General features: G+C 64.4%; 2 protein-coding genes across 2 annotated transcripts in view; both read right to left on the reverse strand.

The window, feature by feature from the left end:
* Positions 1–14,311, reverse strand: part of ERBB3 (erb-b2 receptor tyrosine kinase 3) — a 32,081-nt gene extending 17,770 nt beyond the window's left edge. Inside the window, 13 exon segments of the mRNA XM_071419677.1 lie at positions 900–1,032; positions 2,452–2,651; positions 4,669–4,759; positions 4,838–4,911; positions 5,003–5,123; positions 5,208–5,321; positions 6,184–6,325; positions 7,458–7,576; positions 7,719–7,784; positions 8,748–8,873; positions 9,758–9,944; positions 11,073–11,224; positions 14,227–14,311. Of these exon segments, the coding sequence (XP_071275778.1) occupies positions 900–1,032; positions 2,452–2,651; positions 4,669–4,759; positions 4,838–4,911; positions 5,003–5,123; positions 5,208–5,321; positions 6,184–6,325; positions 7,458–7,576; positions 7,719–7,784; positions 8,748–8,873; positions 9,758–9,944; positions 11,073–11,224; positions 14,227–14,311 (1,610 nt within the window).
* Positions 14,312–15,505: 1,194 nt separating this feature from the next.
* RPS26 (ribosomal protein S26) lies at positions 15,506–21,177 on the reverse strand. Its single transcript, XM_071419658.1, has 4 exons — positions 21,019–21,177; positions 19,563–19,740; positions 16,865–16,995; positions 15,506–15,679 (listed from the first exon to the last, which is right to left on the reverse strand). Exons 1-4 carry the CDS (start codon positions 21,019–21,021, stop codon positions 15,506–15,508), a joined length of 486 nt encoding a protein of 161 aa, XP_071275759.1. The 5' UTR covers positions 21,022–21,177.
* Positions 21,178–21,211: the final 34 nt, after the last annotated feature.

Consider the following 21,211-nt stretch of genomic DNA (forward strand, 5'->3'; position numbering starts at 1 on the left):
GGATGACAGGGCCGTCCCTGGGGTGACAGGGCCATTCTGGGGGTGACAGGGCCATTCTGGGGGGGACAGGGCCATTCTGGGGGGGACAGGGCCATCCCGGGGGGGACAGGGCCATTCTGGGGGTGACAGGGACATCCAGGGGGGGACAGGGACATCCCGGGGGTGACAGGGCCATTCTGGGGGTGACAGGGACATCCCGGGGGTGACAGGGACATTCTGATGGTGACAGGGCCATTCTGGGGGTGACAGGGCCATCCCGATGGTGACAGGGCCATTCTGGGGGTGACAGGGACATCCCGGGGGTGACAGGGCCATCCTGATGGTGACAGGGCCATTCTGGGGGTGACAGGGCCACTCTGGGGGTGACAGGGCTGATCCCCCACCCCAGTGCCCACCCCGGGGGTCTCTGCAGTGCCCCCCATGTGCCCCCCACATCCCCAATTTCCCTGTGTTGCCCACACCCCCCTTGTCCCCTGTGTCCCCCGTGCCCCCATTGCTCCCCCACTCCCTGTGCCCCCCATGCCCCCTGTGCCCCTCAAGCCCCTGGTGCCCCTGTGTCCCCCATGTCCCCAGTGCCCCCCATGCCCCTCTTTTCCCCTTTGTTCCCCACGTCCCCTGTGCCCCTCTTGCCTCTCATGCCCCCCATGCCCCCCATGTTCCCCACACCCCCCATGTCCCCCGTAACCCCCTTTGTCCCCCATGCCCTGTTTGTCCCCTTCATCCCCCACGCCCTGTTTGTCCCCCATGCCCTGTTTGTCCCCCATGCCCTGTTTGTCCCCCTTGTCCCCCATGCCCTGTTTGTCCCCCATGCCCTGTTTGTCCCCCATGTCCCCCATGCCCTGTTTGTCCCTCATGCCCTGTTTATCCCCCATGCCCCCCGCGCCCCCGTGCCCGCTGACCCCTCGGTGAAGCGGCAGGTGGGCACACAGATGCCCCTCCTGCTGTAGAAGCGGCAGGACAGGCACTGCCCGGGCCCGGGGCCCCAGCAGCCCTCGGCCGAGCACAGCGGGTCACACACCTTGCCCTCTTGCTCTGGGGGGACAGCGACAGCGGCTGGTGTCACCCGGGGGCTGGGGGCACCCATGGGGACAGGGGACAGAGGAGCTGGGGGCACCCATGGGGACAGGGGACAGAGGAGCTGGGGGCACCCATGGGGACAGAGCAGGGCTGGGGGCACTCATGGGGACAGGGGGGACAGAGTGGGGCTGGGGGCACCCATGGGGACAGAGAGGGGCTGGGGGCACCCATGGTGACAGGGGGGACAGAGGGGGGCTGGGGGCACAGGGGGCTGGGAGCACCCATGGGGACAGGGGACAGGGGGGACAGAAAGGGGCTGGGGGCACCCATGGGGACAGGGGGGACAGAGAGGGGCTGGGGGCACAGAGGGCCTGGGGTCACCCATGGGGACAGGGGACAGTGGGGCTGGGGTCACCAGGGAAGACAGAGAGGGGCTGGGGTCACCCATGGGGACAGGGGCCGGGGTCACCCATCAGGGGCTCTGAGAGGGGCTGGGGTCACCCATGGGGACAGCAGGGCTGGGGTCACCCCCCCCCTCCCCATATGCTCAGAGTGGGGCTGGGGGTCACCCTTGACATGGAGGGGACAAAGGGGGGCTCAGGGCAGGGTCTGGGGGGGTCCCTCAGCCCGGGGTCCATTTGTCCTGGTGTGTCCCCCCCTATGGGACAGACAGGGGATCCCTGGAGGGGTCTGGGGGTCCCAGTGTCCCCTCCCTAATGTGACGGACAGGGGATCCCTGGAGGGGTCTGGGGGTCCCCGAGGGGTCCCATGTCCGGGGGAATGGGGGTTCAGTGTGGGATCTGGGGGTCCCTATGTCCCCCCTCCCCTATGGCACAGACTGGGGGGCTCTCAAGGGGTCTGGGTGTCCCTGAGGGGTCCCGGGGGGGGTCCCGGGGTCTGTGTTAGGAATGGGGGTCTCGGTTCAGTGCAGGATCTGGGGGTCCCTATGATGTCCCCCCTCCCCTATGGGGCAGACCGGGGGTCTCAGTTTGGGGTCTGGGTGTCCCTGAGGGGTCCCGGGGTCTGTGTTAGGAATGGGGGGCTCGGTTCAGTGCAGGATCTGGGGGTCCCGGTGTCCCCTCCCTTCTGGGACAGACCGGGGGTCTCAGTTTGGGGTCTGGGTGTCCCCGAGGTGTCCCGGGGGGGTCCCGGGGTCTGTGTTAGGAATGGGGGGCTCGGTTCAGTGCAGGATCTGGGGGTCCCTATGTCCCCTCCTCTATGGGACAGACTGGGGGGCTCTCAAGGGGTCTGGGTGTCCCTGAGGGGTCCCAGGGTCTGTGTTAGGAATGGGGGGCTCGGTTCAGTGCAGGATCTGGGGGTCCCTATGATGTCCCCTCCCCTATGGGACAGACCGGGGGTCTCAGTTTGGGGTCCGGGTGTCCCCGAGGGGTCCCGGGGGGGCTCCCACGCCCCGTCCCCGCCCTGCCCACGCACGGCACTTGCTGCGGGGCCGGTTGTTGCGGATGTCGAGGTCGGCGCGGCTGCGGCTGAGCGCGGCCCAGTGCACGGTGTGCAGGAAGCAGAGCCGCCGGTTCTCCGTGATGTACACGCGGCCCGCGCTCACCTCGCGCAGCGAGCGCAGCCCCAGCGAGGTCACGTTCTCGTTCTTCATGATCAGCAGCGAGAAACCGCGGCTGAGGGGAGCGAAACACCGGGATTCGGGGCGCTGGGGGGGCACGGGGGGCTACGGGAGTGAGGGGGGGGTCCGGGAGTCGGGGAATGAACCGGGGATGAGGGGAGCGACACCGGGATTTGGGGCGTTGGGGGGGTACGGGAGTGAGGGGATGCTCCGGGAGCCGCGGGATGAAGCGGGAACCGGGAGGATGAACTGGGAACTGCTCCGGGATTCAGGGAATGAAGCGGGAACCGGGAAATGAACCGGGAACTGGGAACCGGGAGGATGAAGCGGGAACCGAGAAATGAACCGGGAGCTGCTCCGGGATTCAGGGAATGAAGCTGGAACCGGGAAATGAACCGGGAGCTGCTCCGGGAACCGGGAAATGAACCGGGAGCTGCTCCGGGAGTCGGGGAATGAAGCAGGAACCGGGAGGACGAACCGGGAGCCGGGAGCTGCTCCGGGATTCAGGGAATGAAGCAGGAACCGGAAAATGAAGCGGGAACCGGGAGGACGAACCGGGAGCTGCTCCGGGAACAGGGAAATTAACTGGGAGCTGCTCCGGGAGTCGGGGAATGAAGCGGGAACCGGGAAATGAACCGGGAGCTGCTCCGGGATTCAGGGAATGAACCGGGAACCGGGAGGATGACCCGGGAGCTGCTCCGGGAACAGGGAAATGAACCGGGAACCGGGAGGAAGGGACAGACGGAGGGACGGACAAGGACAGAGGGAAGGGGGGGCGCCGGGACAAGCAGGGATGCAGGGATGAGGGGAGGAGGGAATTGAGGAAAACGGGGAATTCAGGGGTTGGGGAAAAGGGAAATTCAGGGATTGGGAAAAGGGGGAATTCAGAAATCAGGGAAAACGGGGAATTCAGGGATTGGGAATGCAGGAATTATGGAAAGCAGGGAATTCAGGGATTGGGAATGCAGGAATTATAGAAAGCAGGGAATTCAGGGATCATGGATGCAGGAATTAGGGGAAAACGGGGAATTCAGGGATCAGGGAAAAGGGGGAATTCAGAAATTAGGGAAAGCAGGGAATTCAGGGATTTGGAATGCAAGAATTATAGAAAACAGGGAATTCAGGGATCAGAGATGCAGGAATTAGGGGAAAGCAGGGAATTCAGGGATCATGGATGCAGGAATTAGGGGAAACAGGGAATTCAGGGATCAGAGATTCAGGAATTAGGGGAAAGCAGGGAATTCAGGGATCAGAGATGCAGGAATTAGGGGAAAGCAGGGAATTCAGGGATTGGGAATGCAGGAATTAGGGGAAAGCAGGGAATTCAGGGATCAGAGATGCAGGAATTAGGAGAAAGCAGGGAATTCAGGGATCGGGAATGCAGGAATTAGGAGAAAGCAGGGAATTCAGGGATCGGGAATGCAGGAATTAGGGGAAAGCAGGGAATTCAGGGATCGGGAATTCAGAAAATAGGGAAAGCAGGGAATTCAGGGATTGGGAATGCAGGAATTATAGAAAGCAGGGAATTCAGGGATTGGGAATGCAGGAATTAGGGGAAAGCAGGGAATTCAGGGATCAGAGATGCAGGAATTAGGGGAAAGCAGGGAATTCAGGGATTGGGAATGCAGGAATTAGGGGAAAGCAGGGAATTCAGGGATTTGGAATGCAAGAATTATAGAAAACAGGGAATTCAGGGATCAGAGATGCAGGAATTAGGGGAAAGCAGGGAATTCAGGGATCAGAGATGCAGGAATTAGGGGAAAGCAGGGAATTCAGGGATCAGAGATGCAGGAATTAGGAGAAAGCAGGGAATTCAGGGATCAGAGATGCAGGAATTAGGGGAAAGCAGGGAATTCAGGGATCAGAGATGCAGGAATTAGGGGAAAGCGGGGAATTCAGGGATCAGGAATGCAGGAATTAGGGGAAAGCAGGGAATTCAGGGATTGGGAATGCAGGAATTAGGGGAAAGCAGGGAATTCAGGGACTGGGAATGCAGGAATTAGGGGAAAGCAGGGAATTCAGGGATCAGAGATGCCGGGAGGGGCCCAGCGCACGCAGCAGGGGCTCCTCACTTGTAGAGGCTCCGTCCCCCGATGGTCTCGAGGTTGGAGAAGACGCTGAAGTTGTGCATGTGCTTGGGCCAGGACTGGATGTTCAGGTACCCTGCGGGCGCACCCCGGGCTCAGGGGGGTCCTGGGGGGCTCCAGGGGGCTCCCAGCACCTGCAGCCCCCGCTCCTCACCCGTGATCTCCCGCACCGTCCGGAACACGTTCAGCTTCTCGGGGTCCAGCGCCGAGATGTTGCGCCAGGGGTCCCTGCGGGGCCACAGGAGGCGTCAGCGGGGCTGGGGCTGGGGGCTGCACCCCCTAAACCCCCCCCCCCCAAATTCCAAATTGCGTCCCTCACCCCTCCAGGCCCGTGATGAGGAAGTCGAGGTTGCCCAGGATCTTGGTGCAGTTGATGAAGGTGTCGATGTTGCTGGAGTCCACGGTTTGGTATTTGCTGCCGGCACCGGTGCCCTCGCAGGCTGTGAGGGGTGGGCAGGGGTCGGGGGGGGTCTCAGAGCCCCCCAGACCCCCCTGGGCACCCCCAGAACGCCCCCAGCCCCTACCCTTGGGGCACAGCCCCGCGCAGGGCTCGCAGATCTTCAGCCCGTTCTTCTCCACCTCCATCTTGTCGTTGGGGCAGGCGCGCACGCACGAGCTCTGGTCCACCACGAAATTGTCTGGGGAGGGGCACGGGGACAAGGACACGCCAGGGGTCACCCGTGTCCCCCCCTGTTGCATTGGTGCGATGCATCAGCCCCTCTCAGTCATCCCCAGCTGGGCCAATCTCCTCTCCCTTCCCCTCCCTTGCCCCTGCTGGGTGCTGTCCGTCAGTCCTGGCGTTCCAGAAAGGGCCTCGTGGGATTGGTGAGGCTCAGAAGATGCCCTGGAGGACATTGGGCCATCCAGGTGTCCTTTGTCCCTTTGTCCCTCCTCTCCTGTACCTGGTTGGTGGCTCCCTGCCCCTTCCCTGCCCCTCTCCCCGGGGTTAAAAGGAGCAGCAACCACGGGCTCAGGGAGTTCTGTTGGAGCTGATGCTGGATCCAGAGGCCAGAATAAAGCTCTGGATCCAAACCCTCCAGCAGAACCGACTCCTTTCCTTCACCATCACCTTAAAGCTTCTCCACCAGAGGTAAACCTGAGCTCCTGCAAGCCTGGACTTGTCCCAAGCACCCAGCTGCAAAATCCAGCCAGCCAAAAGTGTCTCTGAGGTGAAACCACCACAGCTGCTGCCCTTGGTCAAGCAGCAAGGGCTGGGCAAGCCCAGGCACATCCCATTTGGCTCTATTGGGATTTAATTTCAATATTTTAGCGTCCAATTGGCTGGATCAGTCAGGGAAGAGACCCCTGAGGTGGCACCTTCACTTTTGCTGCAATATCCAGCCAGCCAAAGGTGTCTGTGAGCTGAAACCACCACAGCTCCCGCCCTTGGTCAAGCAGCAAGGGCTGGGCAAGCCCAGGCACGTCCCACCCGGCTCTATTGGGGTTTAATTCCAACACCCCCAAACCCCGTGGCCCCCCCGGCCCCCCGGCCGCACTCACGGGGGCACTGGCGCACGCAGACGCCCCCGTACTGGTACTTGGTGTCGGGGTTGGGCTCCAGCTGGAACGTGAGCTTGTTGTAGATCAGGGGCTGCGGGCACAGCGGCACGCACGAGCCGCTGTCGTTGAAGTGGCGGCAGGCCTGGGGACGGACAGACGGACACGGGGCTGGGCGGGTGGACAGATGGACACGGGGGACAGATGGATGGACAGACGGACACACGGACGGGGAGGTGGACGGGTGGATGGGTGGGTGGATGGATGGATGGATGGATGGATGGATGGATGGATGGATGGATGGATGGACGGATGGACGGACACAGGGGCGGGTGGATGCACGGACGGCTGGATGGACAGACGGACGGACAGACAGACGTACAAAGCAGTGCATGCGCAGGGACGGGCAGATGGACAGACAGACAGACAAACAGATGCACAGAGAGACAGACAGATGTACGAAGCAGTGCGTGCGCAGGGACAGACAGACAGACACACAGACAGACAGACGGACGGACGAAGCAGTCTGTGCGCAGGGGCCCGGTGCACAGACACACACACAGACACACAGACACACGGACAGACAGACACACAGACACACGGACGGACAGACAGACAGACACACAGACGTACAAAGTAGTCGGTGCGCAGGGGCCCAGTGCACAGACACACAGACAGACAGACAGACAGACACATGGACAGACACATGGACACACACAGAGACAGACACACAGACACATGGACAGACACACGGACAGACAGACAGACGGACACACGGACGTACGAAGCAGTCGGTGCGCAGGGGCCCGGTGCACAGACAGACACACAGACAGACAGACACACGGACACACAGACAGACACACACGGACAGACAGACACACGGACAGACACACAGACGGACGTACGAAGCAGTCGGTGCGCAGGGGCCCAGTGCACAGACACACACGGACAGACAGACACACAGACAGACAGACGGACAGACACACGGACAGACGGACAGACAGATGGACGTACGAAGCAGTCGGTGCGCAGGGGCCCGGTGCACAGACACACACACAGACACACAGACAGACAGACACACGGACAGACAGACGGACAGACGGACGTACGAAGCAGTCGGTGCGCAGGGGCCCAGTGCACAGACACACACGGACAGACAGACACACGGACAGACAGACAGACGGACGTACGAAGCAGTCGGTGCGCAGGGGCCCGGTGCACAGACACACACACAGACAGACACACAGACACACACACGGACAGACAGACGGACGTACGAAGCAGTCGGTGCGCAGGGGCCCGGTGCAGCCGCCCGCGCACTCCTCGTGGCAGCACTCGTTGGGCGCGCGGCCGAAGCAGCGCCCGTTGCACTGCGGGGCGCAGATGGTCTTGGTCACTGCGGGGACACCGGGGGGGACACCGGGGGTCACCGGGGGGCTCAGCCCAGCCCCACAGCCCCCCCGGTACCCCCCGGTACCCCCCGGTACCCCCCAGACCCCCCGGTATCCCCGGTACCCCCCGGTACCCCCGGCTCTCACGTTTCTGGCAGTCCTCGGGGCCCGGCCCCCAGCAGTGACCGCCACAGCTCTCATGGCACGGGGGACCTGCGGGACAGGGCAGCAGCGGGGTCACAACCGGGGACCCCAAATACAGGGGGACCCCAAATACAGGGGGACACGAAAGAGACACCACAGGGACCCCAAAGGGACCCCAAATACAGGGGGGCCTCAAACCAAGGGGTGACCCCAAAGGGATTCCAAAGGGACCCCAAAAACAGTGGTCCAAAGCCAGAGGTGACCCCAAAGGGACCCCAAAATCCAGGGGTCACCCCCAAAGTGACCCTAAACCCAAGGGGGACTCCAAAAGGACCCAAAACCTAGGAGTGACCCCAAAGCCACCTCAAACCCAGGGGTTTACCCCAAAGTGATCCCAAGGCCAGGGGTGACTGAAAACCAAGAGGTGGCCCCAAAGTGACCACAAACCAAGGGGTGACCTTGAAGCCACCCCAAAGTGACCCCCACCCCAGAGGTGGCCCCAAAGTGACCACAAACCAAGGGATGACCCCAACCCCAGGGGCGACCCCAAAACCAAGAGGTGACCCCCAAAGCCACTCCAAGGCCAGGGCTGACCCAAAACCCGGGGATGACCCCAAAGCCACCCCAAAGTCACCCCAAAGGCAGGGGTGACCCCAAAGTGCAGTGACCCCAAAGTGCAGTGACCCAAAGGCAGGGGGGACCCCAAAGGCAGGGGTGACCCCAAGGCAGGGGTGACCCCGAAGTGCAGTGACCCCAAAGTGCAGTGACCCAAAGGCAGGGGGGACCCCAAAGGCAGGGGTGGCCCCAAAGTGCAGTGCCCCAAAGTGCAGTGACCCCAAAGGCAGGGGTGACCCCAAAGTGCAGTGGCCCCAAAGTGCAGTGCCCCAAAGGCCGGGGTGACCCCAAAGGCAGGGGTGACCCCAAAGTGCAGTGCCCCAAAGGCAGGGGTGACCCCAAGGCAGGGGTGACCCCAAAGTGCAGTGCCCCCAAGGCAGGGGTGGCCCCGCCCCCGGTGTCCCTGTCCCCACGCACAGGCGCGGCCGTTGTCCCTGACGAGTGGCTCCAGGCGCGGGTCCCTCATGATGTCCCTCCACTCCACCGTGTCCACGTGGCACAGCTGCGCGTTCTTCTCGATGTACACCCCCCCCGCCAGGATCTCTGGGGGGACACGGGGGGGACACGGGGGTGACGAGAGGGGACAGGAGGGACAGAGCCCCCCAGACCCGCCTGGCGGCACAGGGAGCGCATGGGGACCTTGGGGACCTTCCCTGCCCCAAGGGGACACCACAGGGGACACCACAGGGGACACGGAGGTGGCACTGCCCTGGGATGGGGACCTTGGGGACCTTCCCTGCCCCAAGGGGACACCACAGGGGACACCACAGGGGACATGGAGGTGGCACTGCCCTAGCGTGGGGACCTTGGGGACACGGGGGTAGCAGTGGGATGGGGACCTCAGAGGGCACAGAGGGGTGGCAGTGTCCCCTCTCCGTGCCAGTCCCATGGGTGTCTCAAGCGCCCTGTGACGTCCCCAACCCTCCATGATGTCCCCAGCCCTCCATGGTGTCCCCAACCCCCGTGGTGTCCCCATCTCCCCACAATGTCCCCAGCCCCCTGCAATGTCCCCATTCCCATGGTGCCCTCAGCCTCACAATGTCCCCCGTCCCCATGGTGTCCCCAACCCTCTGCAATGTCCCCAGCTCCCCTGCAATGTCCCCAACCCAACATCGTGTCCCCAACCCTCCATGATGTCCCCAACTGCAGTGTCCTCAACCTCATGATGTCCCCAACCCCATGGTGTCCCCATCCCTCCATGATGTCCCCAACCCACCAAGGCGTCCCCAACTGCACAGTGCCCTCACCCTCACAATGTCCCCAACCCTCCATGATGTCCCCATCTCCCCACAATGCCCCCAGCCCCATGGTGTGCCCAACCCACCATGGTGTCCCCAACCTACCACAATGTCCCCGGCCCCCGCAGCGTCCCCAAACCCTCACGATGTCCCCATTCCCACGTTGTCCCCAACCCTCAGCGTCCCCACCTGTGAGCTGGTTGAGGCCGAGCTGGCGCAGGGCGTGGGTGGTGTTGGGGTTGTAGTTGAGCAGCACGAAGAGGGCGAATTTGTCCTCGTAGAACTGCGTGCCGCGGATCACGCGCAGGTTCTGCAGCGGCAGCGCCGCGAACACGTTCATGGCGATCAGGATGTAGCCGGTCACCTCCCGGATGGTCTGCGGGGACAGAGGGGTCACCTGCGGCCCTGGTGACACACTGTGGTGGCTGTGTCACCCCCTCAATGGTCACATCCTCCCCTTGATGGCCCCCATGGTGGCCATGTCACTCCCTCAATGGTCACATCCTCCCTTTGATGGTCACGGTCCCCATGGTGGCCACGTCCTCCCCTTGAGGGCCACATGGTGGACATGTCACCTCCAAACTGGCCATGCCCTCCCCTTGATGGCCATGGTCCTCATGGTGGACATGTCATGCCCTCAATGGTCACATCCTCCCTTTGATGGCCCCCATGGTGGACATGTGACATCCAAACTGGCCATGTCCTCCTTTTGATGGCCACTGTCCCCATGGTGGACATGTCACCCCCCTCAATGGTCACATCCTCCCTTTGAGGTCACGGTCCCCATGGTGGCCATGTCCTCCCCTTGAGGGCCACATGGTGGACATGTGACCTCCAAACGGGACATGTCCTCCCCTTGATGGCCATGGTCCTCATGGTGGACATGTCACCCCCTCAATGGTCACATCCTCCTTTTGATGGTCAGGGTCCCCATGGTGGCTCTGAACCTCCAAATTTGCCATGTCCTCCTTTTGATGGTCACGGTCCCCATGGTGGCCATGTCCTGCCCTTGAGGGCCACATGGTGGACATGTGACCTCCAAACTGGCCAAGTCCTCCTCTGGTTTGCCCTGGTCCCTATGGTGGCCGTCTCCTACACATGGTGGCCATGGCTGTGGTCCCCATGGTGGCTGGGAACCAGTTTGGAACCTCCAAACTGGCCACGTCCTCCCCTTGATGGCCACTGTCCCCATGGTGGCCATGTCACCCCCTCAATGGCCATGTCCTCCTTTTGATGGCCATGGTCGCCCTTGATGGCCACGTCCTCCCCTTGATGGTCACCATGGTGGCTGTGTCACCTCCAAACCGGCCAAGTCCTCCTTTTGAGGGCCATGGTCCCATGTCCACATGTCCAACTGGCCATGTCCTGCACATGGTGGCCATGTCACCCCCAAACTGGCCATGTCCTCCCCTGGGTGACAGCAGCAATGTCCCCTATGAGGCCCCTGTCCCCTCAGAGCTGTCCATGTCCCCCCTCAGTGTCCCCGTGTGTCCCCGGGGGTCACCTGGAGGAAGGAGAGGTCCTGGGTGTGGTCGATGAGGACGATCTCCAGGTTGCCCATGACGATCTCGCAGTTGTTGTACATCTTGTGCAGGGTCTGGTACTGGTGCTGCGCGTCCCCGGTCACGCTCAGCCCGTTCAGCGTCCCCGCGCACACTGCGGGCACCCGCCATGTCACCGGGGCCACCGTGGTGTCACCAGGGCCACCACGGGGCCACCATGGGGCCACCATGTCATCAGAGCACCCGCCGTGTCACCAGGGCCACCGTGGGGCCACCATGGGGCCACCACATCATCAGAGCACCCACCATGTCACCAGGGCCACCACGGGGCCACCACGGGGCCACCACGTCATCAGAGCACCCACCATGTCACCGGGGCCACCATGGGGCCACCAGGGCCACCACAGCTACCCCCACATGCCCATGGCACCCCCTGCACGGTCACTGCAATGTCCCCTCCCAGCTGGCCGTGTCCTGCACGTGCTGGTGGCCGTGTGCCTCCTCCGTGGCCACCTCATCCCCCTGATGTCCCTTGGTGTCCCTGTCCCCTCTGAGCTGGACGTGTCCTGCTCTTGGTGGCCATGGTCCCCATGGTGGCCGTGTCACCTCCTCAGTGGCCATGTCTCTGTCTCCTCAATGTCCCTGTCCCCCCCTCAATGTCCCTGTCCCCCCCGTTAATGTCCCTGTCCCCTCCACGGTGGCCGTGTCTCCTCCATGGTCTATTGGCTATGGCAGTGTCCTCATGGGGTCCCTGTCCTTTCCATGGTGTCCCCTGCAAACGTCCCTGTCCCCATTGTGGCATTGCCCTCACAGCGTCCCCTCCATGGTGTCCCTGTCCCCTCCACCACGTCCTTGTCCCCTCCATGCTGTCCCTGTCCCCCTCACCATGTCCCTGTCCCCTCCATGGTGTCCCTGTCCCCTCCACCACATCCTTGTCCCCTCCATGCTGTCCCTGTCCCCTCCATGCTGTCCCTGTCCCCTCCACCATGTCCCTGTCCCCTCCATGGTGTCCCTGTCCCCTCCATGTTGTCCCTGTCCCCCATCCTTGCCCCCCAGCGCTGTCCCCGCCCCGGTTCCTCCCCCGCCGCTCCCTCCGTTCCCTCCCCGTTCCCGGGGTGCCCGAACCGGCCGGGCGAGCCTTGCGCAAGGCGGGCGCCCCGGGCTGGGCCCCCCCGCCCCGCCACGCCCGCCCGGACTTCGGCCCCGCCGCCGCCGCCGCCCGGGCCCCGCGGCCACTCCCGGCTCCGGGGGCGCGGGCTGGGCTCGGTACCCCCGCGTTCCCGGGGTCCCCTCGGTGTCCCCTCGGTGTCCCCCCCGTTGCCGGGGGCGCACAGGGCCCCCTTTGTGGCACCGCACAAAGCCGCGATTGTGGCGGGCGGCACCGGGGGGGGACCCGAGCCCCCCAAACCGGGACCCCCGGGGGCACCGAGGGCTGCGGGACCCGCCAGACGTGACTCAGGCCCCGGCGCGGGGGGGCCGCGCTCAAAGGCGGCTTTGTCCGGCCCGGGACCCCTCCGGGGGCGGCCGCGGAGCTCGGGGCACGCACGGGAAGGGCCCCCCCGCCCCGGGCCGGGCTATTTGAGCACGGAAAGGGCTAAAAAAAGGTCCCAGCTGCGATGGCAGCGGCCCCCGGCCCCCGCTGCCCCGGGGGTGGGCACGGGGGGCCCGGAACGGGGGGCGCTGCGACCCCCGGGAGACACCGGGGGGGTCCCCTGGGGCTTGGGGGGCGCCATCCCCGGGACCCCCGAGCGCGCCGGTGAATCATTAACGGGGTCCCAGGGCGGCACTGGGGGGTTCGCGACCCCCGGGTGCACCTGCCCGGGGTGGGGGGGACGATGCTGGACCCCCCCCCCCCCCCCCCTTCCCTCCCCACCGGGCGCCGCGGCGGCGTCGGGACCGGGCGTTATCAGCGCCGGCAGCTCCGGCACGTCCCCGCTATCAGCCGCGTGCCACCGCGGCCCGGAATAGCACCGGGGGACCCGGGGGAGGGCGGGGGGGGCACCGGGAGGGGCTCGCTGCGACCTCCGGCCCCGGGCGGCCCCGGCACAAAGGGGGCTCTGTGTGCGCCGGGCCCCGGCCCCGAACAAAGGGGGCTCTCAGGGACCGGGCTCTGGGGGGAGCGGGGCCGGGGCCGCTGCCCTCGCTGTCCCCGGGGTGTCCCCGAGCCCCCCGGGGTGTCCCCGAGCCCCCCGAGGTGTCCCCGCGCTGTTCCCTCTCTCCCGGTGGAGCCGGAGCCCGCGGGTGGCACCCGAGGCGTCGCCGGTGGCGCACGGATGGAGCTGGGGACACAGCGAGGGTCCCCCGGGTGTGCCCCCCAGCCCGGGCACCCCCGGGATTTCGGGGCGACGCCGGCCCCACCTGCGCGCCCAGCCCTCGGTGTTTTTCCTTTGGGGATTGAAAAACAACTCCCGGGCGGCCGCGGCCCTTCCGGGGTGCCGGGGCGGCCTCGCGGGCGGGGCCGGGGGTTCCTCCGGGGGTCCCCCCGTGAAGGATCCCCCCCGTTCCCCTCGGGGGTCCCGCGCGGAGCCCCCAAAGGCATCGCCGGGCCCGGCCCCGCAGCCTAAAATTAGCCCGGGCAGCTGCGGGGCCGCAGGTGCCGGGACCGGGAGGGGCACGGAGAGCGGGACCGAGCACGGAACGGGGGCACCGAGAGCGGGACCGAGCACGGAACGGGGGCACGGAGAGCGGGACCGAGCCTGGAACGGGGCACCGAGAGCGGGACCGAGCCTGGAACGGGGGCACGGAGAGCGGGACCGAGAGCGGGAGGGGGCACCGAGAGCGGGACCGAGAGCGGGAGGGGGCACCGAGAGCGGGACCGAGCACGGGAGCGGCCACCGAGCCCCGGGACGGATCCCGGGAGCGGCCACCGAGCCCCAGCCCCGCCGGAGCCGCAGTCCCGGGGCGGTTTCAGCGCCGGTCCCGGTGCTCCCGGAACCGTGCGGTCCTCCCGGGACAGCACCGGGGACTCCCGGGACGCCCCCGCGGAGGAAGCGCCCGCGGGAATTGCCGGGCTTGGATCGGGGTCCGGTACCGCCGCCACCCCCGAGCGCTGCCGCCGCCCGTCCCGGGACCCCCGAGCGCTCCAGTGTTTCCCCGGTTCCCCTTTGCCGAACGGCGCAGCCCCGGTTCCCCGTGCCCACCGGTGCCGGTGCTCACCTGCCTGCGCGGCGCCGGGCGCGGGGAGCAGCAGCGGCAGCAGCAGCAGCAGCAGCGCCCGGGGCCGCTCCCGGTGCGGCTCCATCGCGGCGCCCCGGTAGCGGCGGAGCGAGCCCGGGAATGCACCTGGCGCGGGGCCGGGGGCCGGGCGGGGCCGCGCCGGGAACGGGCGGGGGGGGACGGGGACACCGCGCTCCCCTCCCCGCCCCGCCCCGGGACCCGCCCGCCCCGCCCGGGGCGGTGGCACCGGCACCGTCCGCCCCCGCCGGGCTGGGACCGGCCCCGAGCCGCGCCCCCGGCCCGGGCCAGGTCTCCCCGGTCCCGGAGCCAAGTTCGGCCCCCAAAGGCCCCGGTCCGGTCCCCGGTGCCCCCCAGCCCCGTTCACAACCCCCGGTCCCGGGGCAAATTCGCCCCTCCGAGAGTCCCTCGAGCCCCCGGTCCCCGGTGTCCCCCAGACCCGTTCACATCCCCCGGTCCCGGTCCCGGTGCCAAGCTCGGCCCCCCGAGCCCCCAGCCCGGTCCGGGTCCCCCCGGTCCCGGAGCAAATTCGTCCCCCCGAGCCCCCGGTCGGGTCTCCCGGTGCCCCCCAGCCCCGTTCACATCCCCCGGTGCCCCCCAGCCCCGTTCACACTCCCCGGCCCCACGGAGACCCCTCCCAAAAAACGGATGGGGGGGTTGGGAACCATTGAAGCCCCCCCAAAACACGGGGAGGGGTCGGGACCCACGGAGACCCCCCCCCAAACAACCCCAAACGGGGGGGTCTGACCCCAAACAACCCCAAAACGGAGGGGGTCTGACCCCAAAACTTGGAGGGTCTGACCCCAAACAATCCCAAAACGGGGGGGTCTGACCCCAAACACCCCCAAAATGGGGGGGGGTCTGACCCCAAACACCCCCAAAATGGGGGGGGTCTGACCCCAAACACCCCCAAAATGGGGGGGGTCTGACCCCATCCCGCCCCCTCCCCCAGGTCAGGGCAGCTCCTGGCCCTGGGGAGGATTTGGGGAACCCCCCCCAGGTGACCCCAAATACCCCCAGACCCCCCCCGGGGGTCAGAGCCCCCCCATTTCCTCCCCTCCAGGGTGCGCAGCCGCCCTCAGCCCCACAATGGGGGACCCCAAAGTGCCCCCCCAAATAAGGGGGCTGAGACCCCCTCAGGATCCCCAAATCCCTCTCAGGACCCCAAAAAACACGAAGCCAAACTTGCAGCAGCCCCCCCCCCCCTCAAGATATGGGGTGACCCCGGTTCCCCCCCATAACCAGGGGGGCTGAGACCCCCTCAGGACCCCCAAATCCCCCTCAGGACCCCCAAATCCCCCCCAGGACCCCCCAAAAGGATGGAGCCGGCTCGGGGCAGATCCTTTATTGACTCTGGGGGTCTCTGCCCTGGGGGTCCCACACGGGGCCGGGGTCTCCTCACATGGGCTTGGGGGGGGGGCCGGGGGGCTGCTCCCTGCAGAGAGAACCCAGAGTTAGGGGGGCTTGGAGTGGGGGGGCACAGAGACCTGGGACCCCCCAAAACCGCCTGGGACCCCTCCATGAGACCCCTCCAGGTACCCCCAGACACCGCCTGAACACCCCTGGGACCCCCCAAACCCTTCAAGGTCCCCCCCAGACTCACGGTGGGGTGGAATCAGGGCAGGGGGTGCGATCTGGAACCCCCCCAGACCCCTCCCAAACACCCCTGGGACCCCCCCAAATCCCTTGGGGACCCCTCCAGGACACTCCCAAACACCCCTGGGACCCCCAAAACCCTTCAAGGATCCCCCCAAACACCTCTGAGACCCCCCAAACCCCTCGGGGATCCCCCCCAAAACACCCCTGGGACCCCCAGACTCACGGCGGGGTGAAATCAGGACAAGGGGTGCGATCTGGAACCCCCCCAGACCCCTCCTAAATACCCCTGGGACCCCCAAAACCCTTCAGAGACCCCCCCAAACCCTTCAGAGACCCCCCCCCAAACACCCCTGGGACCCCCAAAACCCTTCAGGGACCCCCCAAAACACCCCTGGGACCCCCAAAACCCTTCAAGGATCCCCCCCAAACCCTTCAGAGACCCCCCCAAACACCCCTGGGACCCCCAAAACCCTTCAGGGACCCCCCCAGACTCACAGTGGGGTGGGGGCATGCAGTCTGGAACGCCCCCAGACCCCTCCTAAATACCCCTGGGACCCCCAAAACCCTTCAAGGATCCCCCCCAAACCCTTCAGAGACCCCCCCAAACCCCTCGGGGACCCCCCCAAAACCCCTCGGGGACCCCCCCAAACCCCCCTGGGACCCCCCCAGACTCACAGTGGGGCGGGGGCGTGCGGTCTGGAACCCCCCCAGACCCCTCCCAAATACCCCTGAGACCGCCCCAAACCCCTCGGGGACCCCCCCAAACCCTTCAGGGACCCCCCAAACCCCTCGGGGACCCCCCAAACCCTTCAGAGACCCCCCCCAAACCCTTCAGGGACCCCCCCCAGACTCACATCAAGGCGGAACCGGGGCGGGGGCGTGCGGTCTGGAACCCCCCCAGACCCCTCCCAAACACCCCTGGGACCCCTCAAACCCCTCGGGGACCCCCCCAAACCCTTCAGAGAGCCCCCCAAACCCCTCGGGGACCCCCCCAGACCCCCCTGGCACCCCCCAGACTCACGGCGGGGCGGAAGCGGGGCGGGGGCGTGCGGTCCTTGCGGGCCTCGCGGGAGCGGTTCCGAACCACCTTGCTGTGGATGGCGCAGCTGACGCAGTAATGCAGCTTCACGTACAGCTTGGGCAGCACGTAGGCTGGGGAGGGGGCAGAAATGGGGGTCAGGGACCCCAAAAAACAAATCCAGGGACCCCAAAAACCCCACCCAGAATCACCAGAACCAGCCCTAGAACAGCCCCAGGGCAGTAATGCAGCTTCACGTACAGCTTGGGCAGCACGTAGGCTGGGGAGGGGAAACGGGGGTCAGGGACCCCAAAAACACCCTCAGGGACCCCAAAAACACATCCAGGGACCCCAAAAACCCCAAAAAACACATCCAGGGACCCCAGAACCCCCAAAAACCCCACCGAGAAACACCAGAACCAGCCCCAAGGCAGTAATGGAGCTTCACGTACAGCCTGGGCAGCACGTAGGCTGGGGAGGGGGAAATGGGGGTCAGGGACCCCAAAAAACAAATCCAGGGACCCCAAAAACTCCACAAAACACATCCAGGGACCCCAAAAACCCCCAGGGACCCTAAAAACCCCACCCAGAAACACCAAAACCAGCCCCAGAACAGCCCCAGGGCAGTAATGCAGCCTCGTGTAAGCTTGGGCAGCACGTAGGCTGGGGAGGGGCAGAAATGGGGGTCAGGGACCCCAAAAACCCCCAAAACCATATCCAGGGACCCCCAAAACCCCAAAAAACACATCCAGGGACCCCAAAAACCCCCAAAAACCCCACCCAGAAACACCAAAACCAGCCCCAGGGCAGTAATGCAGCTTCACGTACAGCTTGGGCAGCACATAGGCTGGGAGGGGGAAATGGGGGTCAGGGACCCCAAAAACACAGCCAGGGACCCCAAAAACCCCAAAAAACAAATCCAGGGACCCCAAAAACACATCCAGGGACCCCAAAAACCCCAAAAAACAAACTCAGGGAACCCAAAAACACACCCAGAACCAGCCCCAGGGCAGTAATGCAGCCTTGTGTAAGCTTGGGCAGCACGTAGGCTGGGAGGAGGAAATGGGGGTCAGGGACCCCAAAAACCCCAAAAAACAAACCCAGGGACCCCAAAAACCCCACCCAGGGACCCCAAAAACCCCACCCAGGGACCCCAAAAACCCCACCCAGGGATCCCAAAAACCCCACCCAGGGATCCCAAAAACCCCACCCAGGCACCCCAAAAACCCCACCCAGGGACCCCCAAAGCAGCCCCAAGGCTGTAATGCAGGGGTGGGCAAGGGGACAATGGGGCAGTTTTGGGGTGACAGAGTGAGCAGGGTTGGAGTTTTTGGGGGGTCCAAGGGTCCCTGTTTTGGGGTGACAGAGAGGATATTTAGGGGTGACAGAGAGGATATTTTGGGGTGACAGAGAGGATATTTTGGGGTGACAGAGAGGATATTTAGGGGTGACAGAGAGGATATTTTGGGGGCAAAACCAGGAGCTATTTTAGGGTAACAATGGGGCTATTTTAGAAGGGACAAGAACAATTTCTTGGGGTGAGCAGGGTGGGGTATTTGGGGTGACAAAGGGATGATGATTTTTGGGGTGACAGAGTGAGCAGGGTCAGGTCTTTTGGGGGGTCAAAGGGGGCTGTTTTGGGGTGACAGAGGAACTATTTTGGGGGCAAACCAGGAGCTCTTTTAGGGGGAAAATGGGGCTATTTTAGAAGGAACAAGAACAATTTTTTGGGGTGAGCAGGGTGGGGTATTTGGGGTGACAAAGGGATGATGATTTTTGGGGTGACAGAGTGAGCAGGGTCGGATCTGTTGGGGGGTCAAAGGGGGTGACAGAGGAGCTATTTTGGGGGCAAACCAGGAGCTATTTTAGAAGGGACAAGGACAATTTTTTGGGGTGAGCAGGGTTGGATATTTGGGGTGACAAAGTGAGCAGGGTCAGATCTTTTGGGGGGTCAAAGGGTCCCTATTTTAGGGCTGACAGAGGAACTATTTTAGGGGCAAACCAGGAGCTATTTTAGGGGGAAAATGGGGCTATTTTAGAAAGGACAAGGACAATTTTTTGGGGTGAGCAGGGTTGGATATTTGGGGTGACAAAGTGAGCAGGGTCAGGTCTTTTGGGGGGTCAAAGGGGGCTGTTTTGGGGTGACAGAGGAACTATTTTGGGGGCAAACCAGGAGCTCTTTTAGGGGGAAAATGGGGCTATTTTAGAAGGAACAAGAACAATTTTTTGGGGTGAGCAGGGTGGGGTATTTGGGGTGACAAAGGGATGATGATTTTTGGGGTGACAGAGTGAGCAGGGTCGGATCTGTTGGGGGGTCAAAGGGGCTGACAGAGGAGCTATTTTGGGGGCAAACCAGGAGCTATTTTAGGGTAACAATGGGGCTATTTTAGAAGGGACAAGAACAATTTTTTGGGGTGAGCAGGGTTGGATATTTGGGGTGACAAAGTGAGCAGGGTCAGGTCTTTTGGGGGGTCACAGGGGGATGTTTTAGGGCTGACAGAGATTCTGTTTTGGGGTGACAGATGCACTATTTTGGGGGAACCACGGGGCTATTTTGAGGGCACAAGAACATTTTTTCGGGGTGAGCAAGGATGGGATATTTAAGGTGCTAAAGGGATCATTTTAGAAGTGACAATAGGACTCTCCCCAGGGCTGAGCAGGGTTTGGTTTTGGGGTTCCCAGCCCTCCAGGCCACACTCACAGTCAAACACACTGGCCTCGGAGATGTCCCTGACAGCAGCAGCCTCCACGATGTTCCTGATGACGAATTTCTTGATGGCCTTGTCCTTGGGCACGCAGCGGGCGCAGTTGGTGCAGCGGATGGGCTGCACGTGCCCGCGGCCCTTCTTGGCACGGCCGTTGTTCCTCCTCTTCTTGGTCTGCGAGGGGAAGGGGGGGACAGACACGGGGAGAGCAGGAGTAACCCAGAGAGATTGGGATCGGCCATGGAGAGGCCAGGATCAGCCCCAGGATCAACCACGGAGAGCCCAGGATCAGCCCCAGGATCAGCCCCAGAGAGGCCAGGATCAGCCCCAGGATCAGCCATGGAGAGCCCAGGATCAGCCCCAGATCGAGCCCAGGATCAGCCCCAGATCGAGCCCAGGATCAGCCCCAGATCGAGCCCAGGATCAGCCCCAGGACTGAGCCCAGAGAGCCCAGGATCAGCCCCAGGATTGAGCCCAGAGAGGCCAGGATCAGCCCCAGGATCGACCCCAGGATGAACCCCGGAGAGCCCAGGATCAGCCCCAGGATTGAGCCCAGAGAGCCCAGGATTAGCCCCAGAGAGCCCAGGATCGATCCAGGGATTAAGCCCAGGATAAACCCCAGGATCGAGCCCAGGATGAACCCCAGAGAGCCCAGGATCAGCCCCAGGATTGAGCTCAGAGAGCCCAGGATCAGCCCCAGATCGAGCCCAGGATCAGCCCCAGAGAGCCCAGGATCGATCCAGGGATTAAGCCCAGGATAAACCCCAGGATCGAGCCCAGGATGAACCCCAGAGAGCCCAGGATCAGCCCCAGGACCAAGCCCAGATCGAGTCCAGGATCAGCCCCAGAGAGCCCCAGGATCAACTCCAGAGAGGTCAGGATTGACCCCAGAATCAATCCCAGAGAGACCAAGATGAATCCCAGGATGAACCCCAGGATGAACCCCGGGATCCCTCATTCAGAGCAGCCCCCAGCCCCATAAAAGCCCCTTCGGATCAGCCCCCAGCCCCATAAAAGCCCCTTCGGATCAGCCCTGCCAGAGCCGCCCCCAGCCCCATAAAAATCCCAGAGAACCCAAAGGTTCCATTCCAACCCCACATCCCTCTCTAATCTCCCCAAATCCCCCCGGAGACCCCAAATCTCCCCCCAAAAAGCCCACTCAGCATCCCCTGCCTCGCATCCCCCCCAAATCCGTCTGGAGACGCCAAATCTCCCCTCAGAAGCCCCCTCAGCACTCCCTGCCCCACACGAACCCCCCATTCCTCTTTCATCCTCCCCCCCCAAACCCCTCCGTGCCCCTCCCACGCTCCCCCCGCCGCTCCCGCACCCTCCCCAAAGGGCCCCTCTGAGCCCCCCCTGCCCCACACGGGCCCCGCGTCCCTTTCCGAGCCCCCTCGGGCCCCTCCGCGCCCCCCGGCGCCCCCCGGGCCCTCCCGGCCACGCCGCGCTCACCATGGCGGCTCTGAGGGAGAACCGGAAGAGGAGCGGCCGCAGCACCGCCGCGCTTTTATCCCTCTGCTCCCTCCGCCCGGAAGCGCCGCCGCCGCCGCTCCGGTTCCCGCGGGGACACCCGGGGAGGGCTCGCAACGGCTCCGCCCGAGGCACCGAGGCGGGCGGAGTGGGCGGAGAGCGGCGGGAGTTGGGG

The sequence above is a fragment of the Agelaius tricolor genome, unplaced genomic scaffold (assembly GCF_023055355.1).
Source record: "Agelaius tricolor isolate 1412-34295 unplaced genomic scaffold, bAgeTri1.0.p SCAF_114, whole genome shotgun sequence".
NCBI classification, from domain to species: domain Eukaryota; kingdom Metazoa; phylum Chordata; class Aves; order Passeriformes; family Icteridae; genus Agelaius; species Agelaius tricolor.